Raw genomic sequence first — 14,138 nt, 5'->3', positions numbered from 1 at the left:
TATTTCAACTTTATCGAAACAAAATTTTAAATTAATAATAAAATAACTAAAATTTATTTTTTGAGCTCAACTTAACTGGAGGTAGGATTTAGTTGGCCTTGGATGGGCTAAAAGCCAAATCCTAAGCGTGTCAAAGATTATGTAGGACTGAACTTCGTTGCGGTATTAGTAGCAAGTAACAACAATATTGACATGATTAAAGGTAAGGACAAAATAAATTGAGGTAGCTAAAATTTCAATTTAAACCCAAACAATTTGTGTAACCCCGTCAAATATCATATTGGTCAACCAAGTAGCTCCCTTTTTGGCACCCATGTGGATGCTACCACTAAAAATCACTTGTGTGTCTATATGTGTATTGTAAGATGACATGAGGTCAAGAAAACATTAATTAATCAAATAAGGGGCATAAAAATTACCCTACATTCCTTCAGGACATCCAGTGCTTTCTTTTGATTCCACAATATGCTACGTGCTTTTGGATTTCTAAGATCGAACGATTTTTCTACCGAAATCTCTAAGTTAATCATGCATTCTCAACACATTATTATCTCTGAGTTTTACTAGAGCCATGAGACAAAGGACATTAAGTTCCTTCTCTGGATAATAGCCACAATTATCCCACATGTAAAACACATAAACTTTATCGATCATTTTCTAAAAAGACATGCAATATCGAGAAAAATTTGTTGTTGCTCATAGTTTAATTCATCATAACTTATTCACACACTTTTTCTGGACTTGATCATCAGGTATTTTCTCCCACTTCTTCAATGTATCTTCCCATGCCTCTTTTGTCTTGTCGGATAGAAATGAACCTATAACCTCAAGAGCCAAAGGAAGCCCAGCAGCAGTACATGCAACCATTCTAGAGATATCGTAATAGTCCTTCCAAGGAAACTTGCTTCTAAAGGCATGCATACTGAAAAATTGAAGAGACTGCTTAGAATTCATAAATGGTGGTTCATATGGAGCATCCGCTTGAAGAACATTTAAAACATGTTTATCTCTGGTTGTAACGATGATCCTAGCTACTTCCTCGACCAAAAAAATCACGATTTCCCACAAGCCAATCAAATTGAGACTTTTCTTTCAAATCGTCGAGAACAATGAGAACTTTCTTTTCAAGGAATCGTTGTTTAATAATGTTGATTCCACTATTGATATCAACAATGTCAGGGCATGGTTTAAGAGTACAATCAGCGACAAGCTGTTTTTGCAAACTAACAAGACCATTGTGTTGTTGCTCCGTTTCTCAAATATCTACAAGGAAGCTACGACATTCAAAGCACCGGACGAGCTCGTTGTACATGCACTTGGCAATAGTTGTCTTACCAATACCAAGTGCATGTACAACGAGCCAATGTACATGCACTTGTTTTCTTTGTATATTGCGTTGTACATATACTTGTTTTCTTTGTCTTCAATGTGTTTATTCATTTTCTTCATCCTTAGCTCAAAGATAGGTGGAAATGGAAAAGAGAGAAACTACTAGACTATATAGTTAAAAAAAAATAAAAATTAAAAAAAAATAAAAAATAATAATAATAATAATAATTAGGCTATTCAAAACTTCTAGGTCAACATTCTAAATCAGCATCCAATTGTTTTTGCCCTTCTTTTTGGTCATCTTTCAATATCAAAGTCTAATAATAAAGTTTTAAAAGGCAAGTTGGCCTTGATTGTCAACTCTTTTGCAGGTTATGTTTCTTGTCTTCTCAACTCTCTCATGTCACAACTAAAATATACATGCTCGGTGCTCCTAAATGTTAAAACACATATTCCCATTGAACTTTCAGAACTCGAGGACAAACTCAAACCACGTTATTGTCACCCAACTAACATATAATTTTTTAAAGGTATTGACTTCCATGAAAGATTAATAAACAAGTATTATTGGAGGCCTTGTCTCAGCCTTGAGCTAAGGATGAAGAAAATGAATAAACACATTGAAGACAAAGAAAACAAGTATATGTACAAGTGGTTGTTCTAAGACTTAAACTCGCCAAGGTTTCACCTATCCTTCCATTTTAGCTTTTATAGGAAAGTAGGTCGAATATCCAAACCATAAGCCACATTTTTCTTTCAGGGGTTAACCACACTGTTGAAGCTGATATTCTTAGCCTTGTTGGCTTTGAAAAAGGATCCTTACCCATGAGATATCTTGGTGTTCCCCTTGTGTCCACTATGCTGAGATGCACTGATTGCAGGCTGCTTATTTGGGCTCTTTGGGCTGGGGTTCTAATATGTGCTTTAAGCTTAACTTCTAGTTAGTCTTGGGCTGGATTTATTACTATTGGCCCATTGATATGGGATATATTTTGGCTGTAAATTTTGGTCGAATATGATGTTGGGCTAGTGGTGAAGAGCATATGACATATATATATGTACATATAGTCTTGGGCTGGATTTATTACTATTGGCCCATTGATATGGGATATATTTTGGCTGTAAATTTTGGTCGAATATGATGTTGGGCTAGTGGTGAAGAGCATATGACATATATATATATATATATGTTGTCATCATCATCATTATAAATGGTACTATCTCTTTTTTATTTTATAAAAGGATTTATAATAATTAGATCCCATGCATGTTACTTTTGATGTCTCTACCTGTCTCCTACATTGTATACAAATTAGTTTTCTTATGCATGTATCATATTTCTTTTATATGTCCACAAAATTAAAGTTTACTAATCTTATTTTATCGTGTCATTCTTAATTATTTCTTTCTCACTCTATCATGTTTATATGCGTGTGTGTGTGTGTGTGTGTGTAAAAAGTGAGAATGTTTATTAAGAAAAGAAGGAATATGATAATTTTTAACTCCATTCTCCTGTAATCTTGACCTACATTAGTCCGAGGGAAAAAAAAAACAAGGGATGGAGTTGTCTTCAAACTGCGGAACAAAAGAAGAACTGAAAGCAGTTTGCGTTGAGCCCACTAAAAAGGCCGAGGCCCAATGTGTTACACCAATATACTTGTAACAGTATTGGGGGATAATCAAACCATATAATCGGAGACTGATGTGTGTTATATTTGTGCCCCTTTGTATAATTTTGAAATAGTGAATGACTAGTTAAAAATGATATTTGCAAAAAGAAGAAAATATATATATATATATATATATATATATTTCGAACAGTAAATATGAGTAAATATATATGTTTCACGCTTTTTCTTCGCTACAATACACTAGCAAAATAAAAAATAAAAAAAAAGCTAAACAAAAGCATTACCCGAACATCCCCAAGTAATTGCATCTTAGATTCAGTAAAAACTAGTTCTTAAATTACTGTCTTTGCCCCTTTAATTCGATATTGAATATCAATCTCATCCATTTTCTGAAACATGATTTCTAAATGTGATAGGCATCATGAAATTTTCATTTTTTGAGATACACACAATTATGTGGACCATTATATACCAAATAAATCTGATATCTTTATTGTGATCCATCATATAAAAAATAAATTTTGTGGATATGGAAGAATATCTCTCCCCCTTGATTTCATAAAATGGTGTCCCTCCCTCTGTTCCTCAATGTACTTGTATTAGCCGTTTAATGTTATAATTGAAATTGTAGTACATAAATTAAGTAATCAAACACTTTAAAGTAATAAAAAATATTGTAGTCTAATTGGTAACCATTCAAAGTTGTAAGAAGATTTAAATTCCAAATGTATAAGTGAGTGTATGTAGGCGTGTTTCTTATCAATAAATATAAAAAATAAAAAAACTTTAAAGTAAAAATATGTGAGATGTATCCTTCAAACTATAAGAACAATCTCAAAAGATGAAATAACTAAGAAAATATTTTTGTGATGTATATTTGTCATGAAAATATTTCCATAATAAGTATCATTTTTCATTTTTTGTTTTATTTTTATTTTTATTTTTTAAATCCCACGTATTATCCTTTTTTACTCCTTATTTACCTAAAAGGCACTTCCAGTATTCTCTCCCAGTCCCAAGAAGAGAAAATTTGCTTCACTAAATCCTCCTTCCACACTCTGATGTCCTCATCATTAAGCTTGGCTAAAATCTGGATTGAAGGACTTTGTGAAGAAGCTCTTTGTCTTACTTGGAAACGTGTCTTGTTTAATAATCCAATTGTCTAACCAACAATTAATCCTTCTCTCATTATTGCCAATTCTCCACCTAAAGCCCTTCTTTAACCTCTCCCTAACAGGTAACAAATTTTCCATGCCTATGAAGCCTAAATCCTACCTATGCTTCCTTTCAATTGTTTCTATATTCTTTCATGTTCTGCTGCATCAAAATAAGAATGTGATTCTTTCCATCCTTTACGTCACATCTGTGCCGGAGTTTCCCCCTTAGAGTTCTGACTGTTTCCTCTGTTCCATTTTTGGAGTCCATTGATACACCTTTGTAGTCTTTCAGTTGATATACAAGTGAACATTGCAATGATTTGTACCTGCTGTCCCCAACTGGGTCTGTAATGATTTTAAAGACCAAACTGGCCTAGTTCTGCCTCCTAATTTCAAAGAAGCCTTGAATAAGTCATTGAAGTTTCGTTTCCTATAAGAAGGCATTTCTTGTCCCAGCAACAGATTTTGAATCTTGGGTAATCCCATTATTGATTCCTCTCAGCATCATTACAAAAAGTATAAATTCCGGCAAAAATCCAGCCGGTGTACTTTCACTCTCATTGAGTTTTACTGTAATCTGTCTTTCATTTCAAACAATTACATCAACATTTTGTTCCACAATCCGAAAAAGTTAATTCCTCGCATGTCATTATGCCCAACTGTTTTGCCTCCATATACCCGGGGAATATTCATTCAAATTTACTCCATTATTCTCTACCAAATCTTTGGATAACCCACACTGAGGAACTAAACATCTCCAACTAAGAATATTCACTGTAGCAAGTCTCCAACTAAGAATATTCACTGTAGCAAGTCTCCAACTAAGAATAAAGATGACCCTTGCCAAGTTACCATAACTAAGTTATTATGGTAATGGGCTCTTTTAATACATTTACTTCTCAGATGCTTATTGAAAGAAAATATACTGTTGCATTGGACTCGTTTAAGACGGTATGCAAACTCGTGATGGAAAATGACAGATTGACCCTTTTAGCATGAAGATTGAGAAAGTATTGGTAGAAAGAGTGAATAAGTGACTTGACAACCAATTGAAAGCAAGAATTAATCGGTTTGTGATGTTTAACAGTTACATTGGGGTCTTTACACAACATCACATTGCTAGACAATAAGATAAAGAACAAAGGAGTGAACATGATGCAAAAATAAGAACTTGTACTGTTTTAATTATTAGAAGGAAAAAAATTGATAAAACCTCTCTTTTCCCATTTACAATTCAAAGTTTTTTTTTGTACAATCTACTACAAAAACTATTCCCATAAAAATGCTTTTGACAAGTGATTCTTAACTCATGTTTCTTGTTTCCGTAATGACAAGCCAAAAGGAGGAAGAAACACAGGGAAAAAAAAAAAAAAAAAAAAACTTTTACGCACCCCTGCTTCCCTAATGCAAGCTACCATTGCTTCCATAGTACTCCTGGTGCATCTTCACACCAATATCCACTTGCCTTCTATAGCCTTCAGCTCATGTCTTGTGGTAACCCACAAGTTTCTATAAAACCTACAAAATAAAGATAGAAATAAAATTAAGCATGTTCGAATTTGTACAATTTTGAAATGAAAGAAGACTTGCAGAGACCTAACTTTTTATACTCACAAAGTGACTGTTCACCAATGGCACCTCACTGTTAATCATGGTAGTCATCATCCCTACACCCGAAAGCACTCAATTAAGCTAACAAGTAATCACATGACTTGTTGAATTGTGACAACAATGTAACAGCTACATTTAAGGTTTACCAAACTTTACCAAGCCAGAGGAGAAAATCGCTACCAGGAAAATACCCTCAACTTGCCTTTCTGCCTTAAAGGAGGGAGAGAACATCTTGCAAAAGTATTAACTTGTAAAATTTGAATTAATAAAAAGATGATACACGAGACAAAGGGAGTGAACATGTTGCAAAATTATTGAGTTGCAAAATTTGAATTAATAAAAAGATGAAACATGAGACTACGGGAGTGAACATCCCCCCTCCCTCCCTCCCTCCCTCCCTCCCTCCCTCCCTCTCTCTCTCTCCCCTATTTGGATTCAGAAAATTACTCATGCTAAAAGAAATACAATAAAAAGAAGAGAAGAAAGAAATAAAGAAAGATCTCTTGTGCACGGTAATGTAAGCTACCATTCCTTCAACAATGCGTCTTGTGTGTAGTTTCATTTCTATATCCACTTAACACAGGTAGCCGCAAGTCCAATTTTTTCAATCTCAACTCTGTCCAATACCTATAAAAATAAAGGCAAAAAGTAAATTAATAGGCTGCATATCACGCCTCAAGCTTAATTAATAATTACTTTAATTAAACCAAAAAAGAAAAGAAAAATAATATCTCATTGTCAAACATAACCAATCTTTAAACCTTTGAACAGTCTTAATTTCATAGGTGTCACATAAACATCATTTTAGGTTTCAAACAATCTAAATTTCCTAGTTTCTGATAAGCAGCCAAAGGCATAAAATAGTCCAAATTTTAGTTTGGAAAACTACTTAACTAACTTCAGATTTCGGATGGTAAGATTCAATTTAAGACAACCACTTAGATATGGATTAACATTTGGTTTTTGATTACCACCAAAATAGGCTTGGAATTGTCTCATTCTTGATTTGCGATTGAAACTCAGTTTTATCATTAATTGCTGACATTTCACTTCCGAAATGTAGGTTAAAGTAAAAAACCAGACACCACGAGACCAGATAGCACCAAGAGAATAACACTTGCAAATTGCTCTTGAGTACTGATTATAAGTAATGTTGTTGCACATTTCATGAAATCAAACCATAACCAAAATGAGGTGCATAGCAAGAATATTATTAGCACACTAACAATCAAGAAATAAATCCATACCTGTAGACTGAATCTGCAGCAAAAATCTCACCTTCGCACCGTCGTACATATGCAGATGGCAGAATCGGTATTGTTTCCAATGATGTGCACCTTGACACGTCCAAGACTTCCAAAGATTTCAAAGCCTTAAGGCCCTCAATTTTAAGCAAGTTCTCACAACCACGCAAATTCAAATATTTCAGTGATTCCAATTTGTCAAGCCCTTGGATATCATGAAGTTTTGAACAATTACTAATAGATAATATTTCCAACTTCTTTAAGTTTGACAAATTGGGCATCTTTTCAGTGGTAGCTAGCATCTCGCATGCAAATATGTACAAACTCGTCAACGATTCTAATTTTCCAAGACCATGAACCCATGCTAGCTTATTGCAATTCTTAAGTAACAAACTCGACAAATTTTTCATATTTGACAGATCTGGCAATGTTTCCAATGAATCACAAATTGCTAGAGATAACTCAACTAGACTTGAGGGTAAGCCCAATATACACTGGAGTTCATCACACGACCGTATGTCGAGCACCTTCAGCTGAGAAAGGAGATCGATATCTTTAGGTAAGGACTTTATTTCCGTACGATCAAATGTCAGTTTCTCCAATTTGAATAATTTCCCAATATTTGTGGGCATCACAAGATTATGGCACTCAAACAATTGCAATTCCTGTAAATTAACCAGATTTGTAAGGTTGGGAATATCACTGACATTCAGAATCCTTAAACTTGAGGGAAGCTCTGGCTGTGAATGAAGCTTTGTGCAGCCTCCTATGTTAAGGGTATGGAGTTGAGTGAGCCTCCAAATTTTCGGTGGTAGGCTTTGAATTTTGGAACCATAAAAGCTCAAGAATCTCAAAGAAGATAGTTTTTTTATATTACTAGGAATGTTCACGTCCAAGTAACTACACTCGGTGAAATCCATCACTTCCAAATTCTTCAACTTCCAAATTTCATCAGGTAACTCCCTTATATCAGAATATGAAATGTCGAGCACTTTCAAATTCTTTAGATTGACTATGGACGGGTCAATATATTTTAAACTTTTGCAGCGTCCAAGAATCAATCTCTCCAAAGGTGTATATGATGAAAAGTTAGGAGTTCTCCTTAAAGCACAATCAGCCACTTGTAGAACTTTCAACTTTTTTGCCATCTATTGAAATAAATAAATAAACAAACAACACAAAAAATATTAATTTCAAACGAGTAGGTGATGGGACACAAGAAACAAAAGTAGAGTTATTAAACAAGACCTTGATTTGATTCCAACCCCCCCATTCTTCTGTGATGCCACTCTTTGATAGATCCAGAATGACTAGATTCTTCATATGAAAATTGGTTGGTTTGAAAATTGGGGAACAACCACGCCAATTAAGCCATCTTAAGGACAATAGAACACGCTTAAAATCCCCACCAAGGTTTGCACCATCCACTTGGAGATACCTCAGATTTACTAGTTTAGTGAAATCCTCACTTGTAAAGCAAGGCTTCTCTTCAGACTTTAAGTTAAAGCCAAGACTTAAGGCCTCAACCTTTTCTGTTCCCTGCCAATGAAAAGAATAACTTGAGATTGTTTTCAGATTTAACAACCGATTATGCTTAATCAAATAGGAGAAATAAAATTTAGTGCACTCAGATTTTACCATCCGTCCCTCCAATATATCAAAGGCGTCCGTGTGATTCCACAACCTACTACGGTTTCCCAAAAAAAATCCTTCATTGACGATTTTCTTCCCAAGAGCTATAAGCTGATTGTGCATCCACAACTCATTAGCATCTCCCACTTTCACAAGAGACATTAGATAAAGGCCATTAAATTCTTTCTTTGGATAATAGCCACAATCATCCCACATGTAAAATACATCTGTTTTATCCATCCCAGAGAAAAGACATGCAACATCGAGAAATATTTGTCGTTGCTCCTTATTTAATGCTTCATAATCTACTCTCAACTTTTCCCCAACGTCGTCATTGGGTGTTTCTATGAACTTCTTCAATGCATCTTCCCATATTTCTGGATCCTTCTTAGATATAAACAAAGCTATAGACTCGAGAGCTAGAGGAAGTCCTCCAGCAGTGGATGCAATCTTTCTAGAGATACTAACACATTCTTCTGGAGGAAACTCCATGTTGAAGGCATGCTTGCTGAAAAGTTGAAGAGATTGCGCATCATTCATAATGGGGAGTTCATAAGTCCATTCAACGTTAAGATCATTTAAAACACCTTTGTTTTTGGTTGTAACTATGATCTTACTTCCTTTACCAAAGCAACCACGTTCTCCCACAAGACGATGAAATTGTGAAATGGAATTCACATCATCAAGAACAATGAGAACTTTCTTGTTACGAAAATTCTGTTTACTGCTGGCTATTCTGTCGTCAACATTAGCAATGTCAAGGCTCCAATTTAGTGTGTCAGTGAGAAGCTGTTTTTGCAAACTAACAAGAGTACCCTGGAGTTTTTGTGCCGTTTGAACATCTTCAAGGAAGCTACAACAGTCAAAGTACCCTAAGAGTTTGTTGTAGATGAATTTGGCAACAGTTGTCTTGCCAATACCACTCATGCCATGGATACCAACAATTTGAACATCGTCAGAGGCAATATTAAATAGCCTCGTCATTTCATTTTCATGATGATCCATTCCAACCAAGTTTCTAGTTACTTTCATGAATTTAATCTTCAACTCTGACAACACTGTTGGAACAATCTTCTCTAGTATTAGTTTTCCTTCATGCCTGATTGATGCCAAGGGGCCAAATAAGACCAAATAATTAGTACTAGAAGGAAAATAAAGTAAACAAAGAGAAAAAAAATAAAAAATAAAAAATATATATATGATTATTATTTTATTCTGCTTTTTCTGGGTAGGTTATTCATAAACTCAGGTTAATCACAAATGCCTCTAAGTTGAACTTGAATTCCCAACCTTCCATTTGGAAAGAAGAGGAGATACCACATGAGTTGAAAAGTCCAAGTAAAAATGATGATTTCTGATTTTTTTTACAATCTGTTTGATTTTAAGATAGGGTTATTATTTTAAACTTGTTGAAGAAATTAATACTGATTTGAAATAATTTTCTAGTGACTAGTTAGCTCCCAAAAGCAATCATCTTATATTGCGTTATTTGAGGAAATTTAGTTAAAAATTTTAACTAAATTTTTTGTAATACCAAATTCAAGCCACCAATTTGGTGCTCCCAAACATAGCATTAGAGATTTTGTTGGACCTATCTTTGTCCCACATAGATATTGAATTGCAATCCTAAACATTGCCTGAAGATTCTTGCAATGATATATGGAGTTGTGAATTTCAACAAGATTATTGGGTTATAAAATAGAATAAGGGTTTTTTTTAAGCAAAAGTGAATTACCCATGAGCATCGTTTTTCAATTCCCAACCAGTGAGATGTGCAGCCTCATTCAATGCCTTCTTCCATTGCTCAATAGCCTCGTCACTGAAACCAGATTCCTTGAGCTTCTTGAAGGCCTTCTCGTAAGTACTCCCAGCTGGTTGATGCTTCACTTCCTTGGGTGTGACATGGTAGAAGATGGGTAAAATCAATTGCCCCGAACTTCTATTGCACTCCAACATCAGCTCTAGTTCCCTAAGGCACCATTCACTTTCAGCATAGGTTGCGGAGAAGATTGGAATTGAGATCCTCGAGTCCCTGATTGCTCTGTTGAGTTCAGGGCCAATTTTTGTTCCTTTGCGGAGCTCTTCATCGTCTCGAAAGGCGCGAACTCCTGATTTAATGAGAGAAGTGTAGAGGAAATCCGTGAAACCGAGGCGTGTGTCTGGGCCTCTGAAACTCAAGAAGACTTCGTATGCGCCTCCTGGAAGTGATGCGGATGAAGAGTGCGATGCAGTATCTGCATCTGCCCCGGTGTATCTTACAGGTACAGTTCTCCGCCTACTTGGACCCGCCTCACACTCCATTTGAGATACAGTCGTCCTCTGTCTTTCCACCTCCATTGAGATATTGAGAAGCTAAATCTTCTCTGAGTGCTGAAAAAAAATTAAAAATAAATAAACCTTCTAGGTGTATTGTACTACCAATCCTATCAAATACAGGAAGCTCAAATAGATCTTTCCATCTCCCTTCAGTGTTTGGGCAATGGATCTGCAAATTAAGCCATCCAAACAGCCAACTCATCTATCCTGTCAACATGAACGAAACAATTATCAAAATACTAATAATAATAACAACATTTGCGCTAGTTAATTGGGTGTATTGGGAGTTTGGGCAATGCATCTGCCAAGATTCGTTGGGAGATGGAAAGAGAGAGTAACATGTCAATAAATCTAACCATCAGTTTGCCAAGACAAGTAATGGAGTCAACTGGAAGAACACCGTTTCCCTTCTGGCTAAAGCGGCAGGCTGGCAGCACTTTCCAAAAGCACGCGGTACACGGAATAAGGATAAATTACACTAACTGCCAAAAGTTTGCCCTAATTACACATGAGCTCTTGCATTTTGTTCCACTGACCTCTTCTATGATTTGGCCCGTTATCATAATAAATACTCCTCCCTCCATACAAAATTGTGTCAAAATAATGAATTAAAATGCCCATCAACTAAAAAAAATTATTACCTTTAATGTCTCATCAAATTACAAAGAATAAAATAAATATAATTTGTTTCAGAGGACGAAAATACCCCTCCCCCTCCACTGCCAGCACCACCAACTCCATTGCAAAGAACAAACAACCTAAAATCAAATTGGGATGTGAATCTCTGTAAACCAACAAATTTTTGGTCTGTGGAATGTTAGTAACATGTACATGAAACGCATTTGAAGAATTTTATGTCCATTTCCACAAAGCGACAATAACTCACAACTTTGAATTCAAGAAAGTGCAAAGTGCAAATTCTTTGTGAAGTATCATTTGTATAACAAGTTCTATAAAGATAAAACAAAATGCCATAAAATAATTTGGGATGTACTCCGACAAAATTGATACAACCATTTTAAATGAAAGAGAAAAGCTGTTAAAAAAACAAAAAAAACCGTTAACAGTCAATGCAAAACCCCAATTGTCTTTTAACCCCAGAGATAGAGGGAAAAAATCCAAGAAAATCTTCAAGAATTGGATAGAAGGAACTTGTTGATGATCTGAAAGCATCAAGAATATCACCTTTGTTTAGAAACGGTCGCGGGCATGTGTATAATCGCCGATGTCAGAGTATAAACCGAGAATCGTCGACCCTAGAAAAGCTTTTAAACGATCGAAAGTGGGTTTTCAGGTTCTGATGAAAACTGTTCTACAAGTGAACACAACGGGTTTTTATTACTTTTTAATATGTAATACAGTAGATTTTAAAAAGGGGGAAAATGGTGGTGATTGTGATTGTTGGAATTGGGGTTGGAATCAGGGGACGTGCAGGAGGCGATGGTACCGTGGCGGGCGTGGAGGGGAGAGGGGCAAAGGAAATCAAGAGGTGAGGGGGCAGAACAAAGGCTGGAAGAGTAATTTCAGTTGAATATTAACCTCAAAATGGCCCAAACTGCAAGAAAATACATATGTTTACAAATACATATTTTTGATGGCTAATGTAACTAGAAATTTTTTTAAGAGAGGCCAGTGTTATTTATAAATAATGGGTAAATTAGCCTGAGAGGAGGTTAAGGTTTGGCTAAATTATTTGCTGATCAAACCGTTCGAAAATTTTCAATCTCTCCCTTTCAATAAACAAAATTAGTTAGACCACGTAATCAATGAAAACAAAATTAATTTGAATAAATTACGCACCATCGTCGAAAATCACTTTAATTACACCATTGTCCTTTTAAATTTTTCACAATGAGAGTTCACTATGGCTAAAAATTAATAACAAACTTGAAAAATGTTTCAAAATATTTTTAATTATATATTTATATATAATTAAAGTCTAATTATTTTTATTCAATTTTGGGTAAGTGTAAAAAAATTATATATTGCAAAATAGTCCCTATGTCAACAATTTGCTTGTGGAAGAGAGGATCCAGTATTTTCTAACTCCTTAGGTAAGGAATTTAAAACCCCCCATATATTATTGTTGCGGTGCAAATAGTTCCTTTAAAATTTTGATAATACCCTGTGTTCAGCTCCTAAAAATCGGGGTCCTTTCCAATTAGGAAAGGAGGGTGAACGTCGGGCACCTTCAAGGGTTCTTTTTGCCTTGAAAAATGATTTTTGAACTGAACTATAACTAGTGGAAAGGAAAGCTATATTGAAAGTGCGGGACTTCAAAGTGAAGTGCTGGAAAGTAGGAATAATAAGTGCAAGACTTGAATTAAACATATTGAAATTGCATTACATGAATGTAAAGAAATTGAAGTGTTGTTGGTTCTATGTGTTGAACAGGATTTGCAAACTAGCTCTAAGTGCTCTATTTATAGAGCTTTCCATGCATGCAGCAGCTTGATGTGACAGCTTCAGCAGCTTTCACGTGGCCAAATCTCGGACTGTCATATGTCCCATGATTTTTTAACATTCTCTAAATGTTGCCAAGTGTAAAATCATGTTCTCCCATGACTTGTAATTGATAGATAGTGGACTTGGTGGTTGAATACATGCTTACAAGCCTTCTCCCACGTTCTGGAATTGTCCAGATGGAAAGTCAGCAGTTAGAGCAACAATTGAGAACTTCCACCTGGAAGGTCTGGATCTTGCCACATGTCTCATGTCTTCCTTAGTCATCTCATAGTGTTGACACATGTAAGAACATGTTCTCCCATGATTTATAACTGATAGATAGTGGACTTTGGCGGTTGAATGCATGTTTGTAGACATTATCCCACATTTTGTAACTACCCAGATGGAAAGGCAGTAGTTCCAGCAGTTGAGAAATTCTATCTGGAAGGTCCAAATCATGCCACGTGTCCCATATATATATATATATATATATATATATATATATATATATATTTATTTATCTTTCTTTAGTAAATGCATCATGTTTTTAGCCTACTTGTTGATTTTTAGCAACCTCTTCACCTAAATAAGGCAAGTGGTTGCCTTATTTTTGGGGTGACTCCTACAAACTAGGAGATATTATAGGAGTGGGGGAGTTATCATTCTTGATGACTAGGTCAAAGTTACACATGGCTTTCCAGATGTTTGCCACGTGTCCCCTTGAAAAGTTCACGTCTTTCCAACTACAAATCTTGTACCAAATAGCTTCATTT

At 35.3% G+C, this 14,138-nt stretch overlaps 1 protein-coding gene across 3 annotated transcripts; it reads right to left on the bottom strand.

The window, feature by feature from the left end:
* Positions 1-5,478: 5,478 nt before the first annotated feature.
* On the bottom strand, positions 5,479-12,405 carry LOC132287031 (disease resistance protein L6-like). Of its 3 annotated transcripts, none has more exons than XR_009472915.1 (8): positions 11,277-12,405; positions 10,340-11,127; positions 8,611-9,703; positions 8,221-8,511; positions 6,976-8,120; positions 6,255-6,355; positions 5,719-5,784; positions 5,479-5,635 (listed from the first exon to the last, which is right to left on the bottom strand). XR_009472915.1 is itself a non-coding variant. In XM_059789495.1 (7 exons), the coding sequence occupies exons 2-6, from the start codon at positions 10,939-10,941 to the stop codon at positions 6,262-6,264; spliced, it is 3,225 nt and encodes a 1,074-aa protein (XP_059645478.1). In that variant the 5' UTR covers positions 10,942-11,127; positions 11,277-12,405; the 3' UTR covers positions 5,479-5,784; positions 6,255-6,261. The 3 variants fall into 3 exon arrangements, 1 of the variants encoding a protein (XP_059645478.1); XR_009472914.1 differs by having other exon boundaries at positions 5,732-5,784; XM_059789495.1 differs by having other exon boundaries at positions 5,479-5,784.
* Between the last annotated feature and the right edge of the window lie 1,733 nt (positions 12,406-14,138).

The sequence above is a fragment of the Cornus florida genome, unplaced genomic scaffold (assembly GCF_030987335.1).
Source record: "Cornus florida cultivar Cherokee Brave unplaced genomic scaffold, ASM3098733v1 CherokeeBrave_3.0.0_Hap2_Chr11, whole genome shotgun sequence".
NCBI lineage: Eukaryota > Viridiplantae > Streptophyta > Magnoliopsida > Cornales > Cornaceae > Cornus > Cornus florida.
The sequence above is the reverse complement of the archived record's forward strand: the minus strand, read 5'-3'. Positions and strand labels throughout refer to the sequence as shown.

Excerpts from the sequence above, each read along its gene's own strand:
- LOC132287031 (XM_059789495.1), bottom strand. The coding sequence starts at position 10,941 with ATGGAGGTGGAAAGACAGAGGACGACTGTATCTCAAATGGAGTGTGAG. Across the intron at positions 8,121-8,220 it reads GGGGTTGGAATCAAATCAAG|ATGGCAAAAAAGTTGAAAGT; the intron begins GTCTTGTTTAAT and ends TTATTTCAATAG. Across the intron at positions 6,356-6,975 it reads GCTGCAGATTCAGTCTACAG|GTATTGGACAGAGTTGAGAT; the intron begins GTATGGATTTAT and ends TTATTTTTATAG.